General features: G+C 41.1%; 1 protein-coding gene across 4 annotated transcripts in view; it reads right to left on the bottom strand.

The window, feature by feature from the left end:
* KCNQ1 (potassium voltage-gated channel subfamily Q member 1) overlaps positions 1–13083 on the bottom strand; it is a 583123-nt gene that overhangs the window by 176407 nt on the left and 393633 nt on the right. For all 4 annotated transcript variants that reach the window (XM_014602362.3, XM_019476843.2, XM_019476842.2 and 1 more), the window contains one exon: positions 12324–12399. In XM_014602362.3, coding sequence (XP_014457848.2) covers positions 12324–12399 — 76 coding nt within the window. The remainder of the gene's footprint in view (positions 1–12323; positions 12400–13083) is intronic.

The raw sequence follows: 13083 nt of genomic DNA, 5'->3' as shown, positions 1-13083 counted from the left end.
GGGACACAGTATCCGGCAGCTGTGAGACTCTGGGTTACAGTAGTTGCAGGGTACTGCTGGGACCCAGAGTCCGCAGCTGCTGGGGCTGAGTGTCCCCAGCAGTTGTGGGTCCCACAGCCATGGCAGGGCAAGGTGTACCCATGAGACTGGGAGCCCATAGCTCATAGGGCTCCCAGATGCGAGGCAGACCCTGCTATATGTGCAAATAAAAGCTCAATAGGAACCAGCTATAAAGTTAGTAAATATTTTGAGGTCTAACTTTACAGCTAGTTGGAGCTTTTTATTGTATGATAAGTACTTTGCACGTGTAGCTGGTCTCAAGGTAACTGCACAGTTAACCAGTTAATTGTGTGATACCTGTAATGTGTAGAGGAGGCCTCAGCCTAACCTCTTTGAGTTGTTTCACTTTGTATAAATAACTATTTATTGGAGCAAAACATTGAATATGGACTTCCCACAGCCTGATGAGTCCCTGGCTACTGGGATACAATGTCAGTCTCCTTCTGGCCCAATGAATATTTTATTATCATTAGCATTCTGGATCATTTATTCTCAGGGTTTGACCAGGTATTTCATTTAGACCCAGGCTGAGCAGCCTTTTACCAGTGTGGGTCAGAGCTTGTGACCTAGCCATGGCTTCAGGCTAGAAGTCATCTCTCTGCTTGCATTCACCTTTGCTACAAATAACTGATACCTCTGCAGCAAGGGAAGCAGAGATGCAGCTGAGCAGGAAGCTCCGCAGCAGAGATAGCTCACCTCCATGCCACTAATCCCCTGTACTGTGTCAGACCTTCATGGGCTGTACTGGACCTCTTAGTGGGCTGAATCCACCCACAAGCCATAGGTTGCTGACACTAATCTAAATATTAGAAGCCTTTTCTGAATGGTGTTTCAGCTAAACTGATACCATTCTTGCAAAAAAAATCAGTTTTGAAAAACTGATATTTTATTGACATTTTCCAATGGAAAAAAATATGTTCATAGCTAGGATTCTGAAGTAGCTGAAAACCACACGTCTCCTGGGTATCTAAACTGACTGCAAGTCACCACAAAGGGCTGCTTACACATAGTCTGTATACCACTCCACTCCATCAGGAATGCTACACAAGTTAGAGAAAAAAATGCTTTCAGGGATGCCATTAAGAGTGTCATAATATTTTATGGGGACTTTACTTTTAAAATCTTCAACTAATGAACTTGGCTTCATAGGCTACGTCTAGATTGACAAAGGTTTATTCAGATGACTGAAGATACAGACAGGCATCAGCATCAGAAGTTCCTGGCTACCTATTTCAAAGGAAGCAAGGCCCTTATGTTTTAGGCACCTAAGTATCTTTTTATTTTTTAGGCATTCCCCCAACCCAGAAAAATCCCCTTTTTCAATGGGACAGAGCTCCCACATATAGCTCTGAGGTAACAGAAGTAACAGATCTTAGAGCCATCACATTTTTATGTGCAGAAAAGCTGTCACTGACAGCCCTGAATCCTCTCTGTCCTGGAGCCTGGGCTTCCATAGTATTTGGAAATGGTGGAAAATGCCTTATTTTATATCAGGAGGAGAGAATATTTCTCATGCAACTTGAATTATGAAAATGGCAGCTGCTGAGGGGGCTGGAAAGTTAGAATAAATGTGACGGAGGGAGGAAAGGATTAGCAGGCAGGTAAAGAGGGCACAGGTGGGGGATAGATGAATTTATCACAGGATTCTGTGATTTTTCACAAGTATGTGGGGGACTGGAGGAAGAGCAATATCCATCTGGAGGATCTGGAGGTAAAATCCATGGTGTATATTCATTTACTCTGTGCTATTTGGGCATTTCACCTGAAATCCTTTCCCCCGGGGGACTTAACCTAGGATTCAAAGCCCCTGTTCAACTCCGCACAGCTGCACTCATTTCAAAAGCCTGATGATTTAAACTCTGATCACTCAACATATTTACACTGCTTTCAGTATGAAGAGATGGACTCCCATTAAATCATATTATCCCTGATTGTTCCAAAGCCTTTATCCTGCTTCATCTGGTTAATCTTGGCCAGGATATGGAAGAATTTGTCATGTTTAGTTTTTGCAAGGGTGTTCATTTGAATTAAACTATTTTCCAAACATTGGGTAAGATTTATTTGCAAAGAAAAACCTAAATAGCAGCTCCCCAAGCAGCCCCACATTTCAGTCTCCCCTGATGTGCAGGCATCCTAGTGTGATTCCTCCCCCCCCATGCACATGCACATGCACACACACCTCCATACAATGCAGGCAGCCTGGTCTCCCCACTCCCCCATCCACATTTGTGTTGGCAACCTTCCTGTCATCCACTGCCCGCTCACCAGCTGCAGCACAGGCAGCATGGCTTCCCCATACCACATGCAAAGCATCCTCTCTCCTCCTCGCTATACGCATTGCTGCCTTCCAGTGTCAGCAGCCTGGGGACACTGATGTATGTGGAGTCTATCAGAGCACAGTAACAAAGTGATTAATTGGGTCTGCTTCAATGTGCTGTAATTACAGTTAGAGCAGCCTCGATGCACGTGTATAGGTGCCCTGTGTTCCCTTTTCAGGGTAATGAAACCAATCCCCTCTTGAGTCATGAATCCCCTCTGTAGCTATAGCAGAGGTCAAGAATCCTTTGCCTGGACACTCACCCATATTATGTTCTAGGTCCCTCCCAATCCACTAGGCCAATGTACTCTTTATAAGGTCTTAGTAGGCTACAGTAGCATTTGCTTCAAGATTTCTCAGTGTCTTGAAACAGCCTTACACAAAGTTTTAGCTGTGTGGATGCTCTGGGATTGCCATTTAATTTCTCAGGGTGATGTTGCAAGCATATCCCCTCTCTCTCACACACTTTGCATAGGGCATTTGAACTCCATTGCTTTTTAGAAAGAGAACTCATAACCTTTCCACAGATTCCCCAACTGTCATACTACTTTTCCATAGGCTCATAAAACCTGCTCCTTTAAAAAAGCCGTCAGTCCAAGAGTATGGGCAATGTCCCCTCCCCCAAACAAAAAAACCTGTAATACATTTCGAAATAAAATATATAAATATGGTTGCCTGCCACAAGAAAAAAATTGGGCTCAGTGACTGGGGGATTCCCTTTCCGTGCCATATTTAGTCAATTCTAAAACAAGGGTTCCCCCCATTTAATGTGGGTAAAAGGCCTCTCATCTAAGAATCAAGTACAATGTGATGGGGAGGGGGGGGCAGGTGACTGCTGTAGCCCAGACTCCTGCCCCTACCCAAGGTCAGGGCCTTGGGCCACAGCCTCAGTTGCTACCCCCGCTTCCCCCCAAAACTGCACTAGAAGTTGAGTTAGCCCCGTTTGGATGGACAGGACAGTTCACATCTGCATATTATAATTGGCAATTCTCTGCAAACTGAAGAGATACTTCTGTCTCGGTTATACACATTTCAATGTCTGGAAGGTTTTCTTCGTTCTTATACTACAAACTTCCATTTTAAATCAAAATAAAATTTGAGACTAGCTTCCCCACTTTCACCCTGATAGCCCTTTGGAGATCCTAGAGAGATGGTGCCCTAATTACTACTCTCTTTAATTTGAAGGAAAATTGATTCAGCTTGTTTTCAGTCACTGAATAAAAACATGCTATTAGAATACAATGGCACACATTTTCTACAGCTTTGTTTAGCACTGCCACAATAGCTTTTTAAAAGCAAGAATTTGCTTATACAGCTGAAGCTTTTAAATAATGGAGGTTGGAAATACAGTGGCCTTTTCTGAATACAGGCTCCACACTAAAGTGTCATCTTGGTGCAATTTTCTCTACACAGTACTTTTAAATAGTTTCTCTCTTAAGGTTCAATTCATTATATGGAAAGGGACTGTACAAGGCCTATGCACCATATACATTCCAGTTACTGTGAGACTATAGATAGGACTTTAGGGCTGTATATCTCTTTTCTGGCCCATTGTGCAGGGGTAGAATTTTAGCTTTAAGTACCTTTCACTTTCTCCAAGGTATAGATACATTCAGTAGACTCATGTTCTACATCTACTGACAGATGGAACAGTTTTCCTTAATCTCCTGAAGTTTTTCATTATTAGTCTGAATGTTTATAAAATTACCACAGTTTATCACCTCATTTTTACATTTCTCTCTCTCCATATATTTACTTTTTTCCCCTGTGCATCACATCATTAAGCAAATTATATTCCATTCTGCCAGATTCCCCGAAGCAAATTACAAATAGTGGGTCAATCCTTAATTGTTGAACTAGATAGAGATCACTATCTTGATATGCACATCTGGCCAAGTAGAGAAGTACAAAATCATGCACAAAAACGAACCCTTAAAAAAAGCCTCCTTTAACTAGAATCCACTGGGTGCCAATTGCTACCACCTAATAATTTTACCCGTGGTATAATTTTTGCGGTATCAAAAATGAAAATTCTATAACTATGTTCTTCCATTATCAATAGACCAGTAAAATAAGCTTGAAAGCTCAGAAAGGCATATATACAAGGGAAGTTTAACTTCATAGGAATTAACAGATTGAGCCCCATCTGCATTCAGGAGTGGGAAGTTGGAGTTGGCTTGTAATTGCAAGCTTTTATTTCCTAAAGGACAGCAAAGTTGGAGAGATAGTATCAGATTCACTTCTGCTTATCAGGCATCTAAATGGATATAGGCACCTAAGTGTGATTCTATGCCACCCTGCTCAAGTCCCTGAAAAAATGTTATATGGGTGAAGTGACACATTACACTTAGATGATACTATATTTGTAGAATGTTAAAAAAGTCAGAGCATGTTGTGATCAGCCACATGTTAAGGGTGAACACCATTTCTTGCCTGCACAGTTCTGACTCGCTACTAGAGAGCTAGTGAGCAGGGATGTGGCAAGAGCCAGGACACCTGGGGCACATCCAGCCATGTGCAGATTGTGGTGCCACAAACTTCTTTCTAGTGTCACAAACTGCACACCCAGAATGCTAAAATATGCCCTGCTTGGCAAATTTGCAGCACATGGGCAAAATTTGCTACCAGGATATCTCAGAAACAACAACAACAAAAAAAGGCCACAAAAAAAAAAATGGTGTGGCACATGTGTCCATAGCATGCTCCAGTACACATGGATGGCTGGCTGTTCAGAGCAATGCTCTGGCTACTGGCCAGGCTCCCTACTCCTGAATCTGTACCCCTACTACACCAGGACAGCAAGTAATACTTCTCGTGCTGGCTGCAGCCTCCCCTATCCAATACAATTTGCTGCATGCTGAAGCGCACATGCAGAGGCATGTGATGGAGCACAAAGCAGTAGCACAAATTTGTGCTGCTGCTACTTGTGCTACTGTAAGTTCATGGCCCTGCATGTGGGGACATACCCTTGGGCTCTATCCCTACTCTGGGTGAGGGGGAGTGGCAGATGGAAAGGACATACAGCAGGACTACAAACTTCTCATTTTATCTTCATGGAGCAGACTGAAGTTATCCTAATATAAGCTAGGTAGAACAGCCTAGATTTAACCCTTGCCTGAAGTGGCATAACTCTGAGACAGCATAAGTTAACAAGCTTTAATATGTAGATGCACATGTTTTAATTGCCCTTAAAATGGTCTAAGCATAATGAGCATCTTCACCTTTAGTCACAAAAAGCAGCAAGCAGAAGATGAAGTCCACCTGACTTTTGCATTACTAGTTTTTAGGGACTCAGGGTGGAATAGGATCAACTTTAGACACCCAACTATATATAGGCACATAATAGATGGAATTGGATCAAGTCCTCAGAGCTTACACTGTATAAATGAAGTTATTTTCCTTTTCCAGGTAGGGCAAGTCCAAAGGAATGCATATTAGTCAGAGCTGATTATTCTATATTTACTTTAGCACAGCTAATAGTAGGTAGAAAGTTGACATAGTAGAAAACAACTAAAGAGGAAACATTCATAATAAAGATGACATGGAATCAGAAGGGTTTGATAGTTTGACTATAAACACAGAATTTGAAGCAGGGATGTAACAATCAGGTCTAACGGTAGTGGAAAAACACACAGCTAAAACAATTCCAACAGCTTTCCATGACTTGCTGCCAATTTTATTTAATCCTTTTACTACTTCAGAGCATTGCTAATAGCAATAATTATCTTAAATGAGCGAGGAAGGATTTCTGCATCATATGCAAGAAAAAAAGTTTTCAGAAGACAAAGAAGTGACAAAATGACAAACATTAAATATGCGCACAGCTGCTTATTGTTGTCCCTTATTAGCTGCATGTGCAGCAGCTGTGCGCACAGATAATTTTGTCAGCAGTCAAAACCAGAGAAGGGAAGAGGGAAATTAATGCTCGGGGAATTTCTGGAAAATGTAACCAAACAATAGTAAAAAACAAGTGTGTATAGCATGCTTTGAAGTACAGGTTGCTTTGAACTATTTCATCTGCCAGAGTCTTGTGAAGTGATTACAGAATATTACATATACAGTTCCTGACTGATAGCAAGGTAACTGAATTACATGTAACACACGGTACAGTACGTGGTAAGACTTGGAATTATAAGGCTATAAATACATTAAGAGTTTCTGATGACATCATTATAACCCACAACAGACACGCTAGTTACTTATGTCATCACTAGGACACCAAGCCTTATGTTCACCAAAGTAGATAATATTTTTCATCTTGGATAATACAGTGCTTGAACACAGAACTTTGTGCAGAAAACAGATCTGCTCAGGAGCAAAAAGAAAAAGCACTTGGAGAGAAAGTAAATACCGTTTTTCCTCTCAGGAAGTGACAATTAGTACTCAAACATCAAATCCTGGTCTCCTTTTCTGTTGTGTGCATTAAATTTGTACCAGTACACATTAGGGCTGTATGAAGCTTCGGTAGCTGATTCGATTCAGAGGAGATTTGGCCCAATTCGGTGACCAAATCTCCAAATCTGAATAGAATCAGGAGACCAATTAAAAGCTCCAAATCGATTCAAAGCTTCTGAATCAATTCAGAAAAGATTCGGCCATAGACTAAACAGGCAGCTGACACAGTTGCCTCCGGCTGGTAAGTCTGTTGGCGTTGGTGGAGAGGGGAGAGAAGGGGTGTGTGGAGGAGGAGGGATTGGGGCTGGGACTGGGACAAGCTGCCCAGCCAGGGCGGGGGGCGCAGTACTTGGGGAAGGGGATGTGGGGGCGTGGGATGTGGGTGCAGCATTTCCCAGAGAGGGGGCTCTACCCTGCTGCTGCTTGCCCAGCCGGGGTGGGGATGGGGGTGGGATGAGGGCGTGGCTTGCTCCAGGCAGAAGGGGGCAAGCAGCAGCAGGGCATAGCCCCCACTCCTAGTGTTGTCGCGTTTGCCTTTCCATGCCGGCTGGCAAGTGGTGGCAGCGTAGAGTCCCTGCTCCTACCACTGATGCAGGCATGGCAGCACTGGGACTGGGGGCTCTGCCCTGCTGCCGCTTGCCCAGCCAGTGTGGGAGAGGAGGCACGATGTACATGCAGCTTGCTCTGGGTGGAAGGGAGCAAGCGGCATCAGGACATAGCCCCTGTGCCCGCATCAGCATTGGGAGCAGGGACTCTGTTCTACCGCCATTTGCCAGCTCATGTGGGAGGGCATGGGATGCGGGCATGGCAGCTCTGGGAGCAGGGGCTATGCCCTGCTGCCACTTCTCCCCTTCTCTCTGGAGCGAGCCCCCCCACCCCCCCCACCGACTGAGCAAGTGGCAGCAGGGCAAAACCCCCTTTCCAAGTGCTGCTGTGCCTGTATCCCATGCCCCACTCCCCCTCCCCAAGTAGCACACTGCCCCACCCCAGCTGGGCAGCTTGTCCCAGCCCCAGCCCCAATCTCTCCCCTCCCCCTCTCCCCCAGCCCCAACAGACTTACCAGCCAGGGGCAGCTGTGTCAGCTGCCTGTTTAGTCTAAGCCCAAATCTCTGAAGTGGCACCAAATCTTTCGGATTTGATTTGGCCGAATCAAATCGGGACAGTGATTCGAACCTCCGAATTGAATCACTGTCCTCCGAATCGGCTGAATCCGAAGAGAACACTTGCCACTTCACACAGGCCTAGTACACATATAGTTGGACCCAGGAGCTTAAAAGTAGTCATAACTGTAAAAGGAGATAAATGTTTCATTATATCCATGAAATCATTACATAGAACATTCCTAGGTCGTACACTCTGCTTTTCAAGTCAATTATAGGGTTAATACATTGATTTGTACTAAAAATGGCTGATTTATTCCCATTGTGTGAGATTCACTTACATCAAGAAAGAAAGCACAAAGCCCAAGACAAACAAGCTCAGTCTCATTTAATTTTCTAGTTGATACTACAGAATCTTTCCCACAAACAAATACACTATATGTAAGGGGTGCATATGATTTGTACTGACTTTGAATAAAGGATGAAATCTTTTCTACATGATTTTAGTAACATCTTATTCTTTTACATATTATACTTATCTACTGGTATTTCAATTGCCCTTTACTACATCTGCATCTTTGCTCCATAGGTTTACTGCCTACGTTCCCCTTTTTAAATGGCTATTTCCATTTATATAATAAAGTTAACCAGAAGTTATTGTTTTAACTGAGCAAGGTTTATTTGGTGATTTTTTTTTATTGGACCAACTGCACATTCACAAATAAACCTTCTTGCTTCTCAGATATTTCCTGGGCCACTATGGCTACAGCACAATTCTAACCCTACTACCTTTTTATTTGGTATTTAGTTTAGGTTATGCCTGTTTCTGTCTCAGACCAGCTGAAGAACATTTTATGCCCAAAAGCTTGTCTGACATTTCCCCCAACTATATAGTTTGTCTAATGAAAGATATCGCCAAGCAAGCTGCACTCCCCTACACAAGTTTAAATAAGCCTATCGACTTTCTTAGAATAATAAATTCTCACTGTGGGACGGTTTGATTACATCAGTGGAAAGGTCATTAGTTTCTATTGAATTATAGCGGTGCCTACTATGGAACCTATAAACAAAGACTGTAATCCAAAATATCATTAAAACAGACAAACTCCTGCATTGTTAAAAATGAAGTGGCTCCCACTGCAGTATTTAAGACCTTTAAAATTGCTATATAGTTTCTGTTTGGCTTCTAACTATAATTTTTAAACAGGAAGTGTTTGAAATTGGGCTCTGGCTGATATTTGTCCTTAGCAGTCCAACCATCCATAACTCCAGGTCTTTTAAAAAATTATCTATTTTTTATAATTACATTCATGTAATGTTAAAAGATCTGTCAATCATCAGAGACAAACACACACTCGCGATTGATTGATCGATCAATCTATCTACATCATATATTCACCCAAAGTTAGGCAGGCAGATATATCCTGAGTTTATCAAGTAGTTTAAGAACCCTTCTGAATTGGAATCCATTTAGAATAAATATGAAGTATGTCCTCATTTTTTTCAAAATAATGTTAATGGAGGCACCTGTTTCTTTCTTCGCTCCCCCCACCCCCACCACTTCAAATTTGTAGGCACTGGTCTTGCAAACATTTATGACCATGCTTAATTTATACACAAGTAGTCTCATAATACTCAGATGATTTTTTTTTAATTTTACCAGGACTCAGATTTTCTATGACAAATCTAAATTTGGCAGCAAACAGCCTCTTTTCACAAAAAAACTCATACATTCTGACAAAAGCCCAATTTTCTGTGTGGAAACAGTTGCTATGACTACCTGTCTTAATTCTAAGCAATTTTACCCCATTAGCCTTTTAGAATGTATACGATTTAATACTGCACTTATTTAGACATGCAATTGTAATAGTTAATAGAAAATGTGCAGTCAATATCTGAAACATATTTACCATAGAACAATGTACTACTCCCTTATACGCTTAACAGTTTACTCCCTTTAGGAAAAAGGAAACAGTAGATTTGAAATACACAGCCAAAAGCCAAATATCTATTTTCTTCCAGTTCAGGGAAAGGTCTTCACAAAAACCCAACTGATTAAATTTCCCTTGGACTTGATGTAAGTCACTTAAGAGCTTCTAAATGTTTTATCTTAGTTTTCATCTTTACTCTGAGCATTTTTGAAAATCCACTCCTAACAGTGTGATCAGAAATTATTCAGAAAATTTAGCTAACAGCCAGAAAATATTATTGGAGGATTCTGTCTCTGACAGAAAAGAAATCTTATCATTAGCATACAGGACAGGTCTGAGGTATATTACATGTAGATATAGATGCAGATCTTCTAGTTCATTGTGAACAGGGAATACTAATAGTTCAAGGATAATTTAAAATGTTGGGGAGAAATAAGAGACAGTCCAGTAATAGGATTTGAGTAGATGGCCTAGTCCATGTTTCTCTGGAAATGAGAACACATACAACAGAACTGAAAAGCCAGATTAGCAAAGTGGTACCAAGTACAAGCAAGTTTTAAGTATGAAGTGAATAGTCCCATTCTATTCAGTCAAAAGCTTTCTCAGCTTCTATCAAGTCATCTGCCACAAGGGAATTCAGTTTATTTGCCAGGTGATAATGTTGCACACAGTGTTCAGGTGTTTGTAAAATCTGTTTTTGACAAATCCCACTTGGGAGATATATATAATGCATGGAACTAATGTTTCCTAGTAACTGCATTAATGTTGTGGCAAATATTTTGTACCCAAATTTGAGAGCAATGCTCCATTAATTAGTTCAGACCAAGGGATCACAATCACATTTTAGAATAAGGATAAACAGTTTTATATAAAATTGGCCAAATTTAGGTAGTTTGTATATAGGAACAGTAAGAGGCACATCCCTGGAGCCAGGACAGGCTGCCTTCCTGGCCCAAAAGGCAGGGGGCGCATGGGGAATTGTTGGGTAAAGCTGGGAGCTGAAGTGCTAACAAAACTCTATCATGCTTATAAATCTCAGAGGTGAAACCAGAACTCAGGTTTTGTGGTTGTGAGAGAGGAAAATCTCATTGTAATGGTATTGTAAGAGTCCCTAACAATTGTTGACCCACTTCTCTCTATTTTCCAATAATGTCTTATCTCTTTCAAATATTTAGGGGAAAGATAATCATGCACTCGTTACATACCAAATGGATAAAAATAAAAATAAAGGATGGATTCTTAATTCTAATGCATAAGTCACTGTTGAAAATGGATTTATATTAGGGATTGGCAACCTATGATCCATTGGCTGGATCCAACCAATGGAGTAAGTTTATCCAGGCAGTGAAGCCCAAATATCAGCAGTCGGGCGGGGCTTCTGCAACAAAAGGAGATTCACAGACATAGCAATGGCTGACCTAGAAATGTTGGCCCGCCATGAAATGAATGGCATTATTTTGACCAGCTACTCCTGAAGGTTACTGAACCTTCATTTATGTGCTTAACCCTCTTGGGCACTTTTGTTATTTCTACCTTTTGTGCCAATAGGGTTGAACTCTTAATTTACTAGTAATTTAAATGGATTATTCATTCATTAATTAGAGTAGGAAGTACATTTAAGAGAGTTAATTTATAACATCTCAGGATCTGGGCCCATATTAAAGCTTAATCATATAAAGGAGATTTGCAAAAGTGTCAATGGAATATAAAAACACCAAACCCATTTCCTTGCATTAGGAAACTGTCAATGCAGGCTACATTGATATATGTATAATTTCAATCAAGCTTAGAGTATTGACAGAGATTTCCACTGGGTTATCTCTAAACAGATTTAAAAAACACACACCTTTAAAAATAGTGCAAGTGCAATTTTTTAAGTAGAGCAGGCAAAAGCTAATGAGCTACACTTAAATGCTAATGATTCCTCAATGCCAGCTGGTGACATGATACAGAGGAAATTTGTTCATGTGGGTTCCTAGAGTAGAGAAAACATTATCTTATGAACTCTGAAGAGAGTTTCCTACCTGTGCAGATGGGGCAAGGGAAAGGAAGCAGAAAGCTTCCAGTATGCTAACCAATTTCCACCCAGCTTCTTATCAGGACTTCATTAACATTGAATATGAGATAGAAACAAGGTTAAGGTAGTATTTTAATCTCTAAACCCATTAAGTCAGCATGACAGTAACATACAACTCAGAATTAATGAAGACATGCGAGAATGTTTGCATTGCAAGAGACAGACGAAGATAACAGAAGGTGAAAGGTCAAGTCCATTAGCAGAAAATAACATTTTAATTCAGGCTGCATTTCAGGAGTTTAGCCTATTCCCAGTGTGTCCACAGTTGATTAACCTGCTGCTAAACAACCACCCTATTCAAGGAAGAAGAGAATAGTGGGTGTAACTCACCATTACTAAAATGAATTGTGCTAGTCTCCGTTTTCTTAAGCTTATAAAAGGAACAATAAACTCGATGAATAAAAGGGTTTATTTAGAAAACTCACCCTCTATTCACAACTCACCTGAAATTTCTTCTTTGCCACAAAATACTGCATCCTACGTATCACCTTAATGGCAGCACGGTGGTGTTCTCGCAGCCTGTGGGAAAAACGAGAAGGGTGAGTCAGGCAAAAGAGAGCATCTCCAGCCAGATAATAACAATAACAACTTTCAGTAAGTGCTTCAGAAACAAGTGAATGTTCATGCAAGAAGCAACAATTCCCACTGTGGACACAACACACCATTATTTTGGCCAAAAAGAAAACGAAAAAAAAGAGAGACTGTTAAAACCTGGAACTTAATCTTTACGATTTATGCTGAGACTGAGTGTACTTCGCAATGTTAAGTGTTGACCATATGAATCCCTTCCTGTCAGGTAACACCCCCCTCCCCCGCCCCTCATTGTTTTTGCTATCTTTCCTTCAAAAAAGCCCAGCTTCAAACTTTTAGAGAACTGGCTCTCGGGTTTCCATATGTACTTCAATGCCCTGTTCCATTTGCAAGTGATCCAGTGCTGTAAGCCTATTGTATAACATTTTTGCCTAAACATTTTGCAAAGTTTTTCTCCACTTGAATGGATTTATCCTTCAGTTCTTTCTCTCGCTCTCAAGGACTCTGGACTGATTAACTGCAAGGGAATGAATAGTTGTAAAAGTTTCATACACCACCAGTTGTCCCAAAACTAAACTATAAATTAATATAAAGAACAACCAAAATAATCCGGATGGACTTTAACAGGAAAAAATCACTAACCAGAAACACAATCAAGAAAAAGTTTGTTGC

Source organism: Alligator mississippiensis, chromosome 2 (genome assembly GCF_030867095.1).
Source record: "Alligator mississippiensis isolate rAllMis1 chromosome 2, rAllMis1, whole genome shotgun sequence".
Classification (NCBI taxonomy): Eukaryota; Metazoa; Chordata; order Crocodylia; family Alligatoridae; genus Alligator; species Alligator mississippiensis.
Note: the sequence above shows the minus strand (reverse complement) of the source record. Positions and strands in the feature narration are given on the sequence as shown.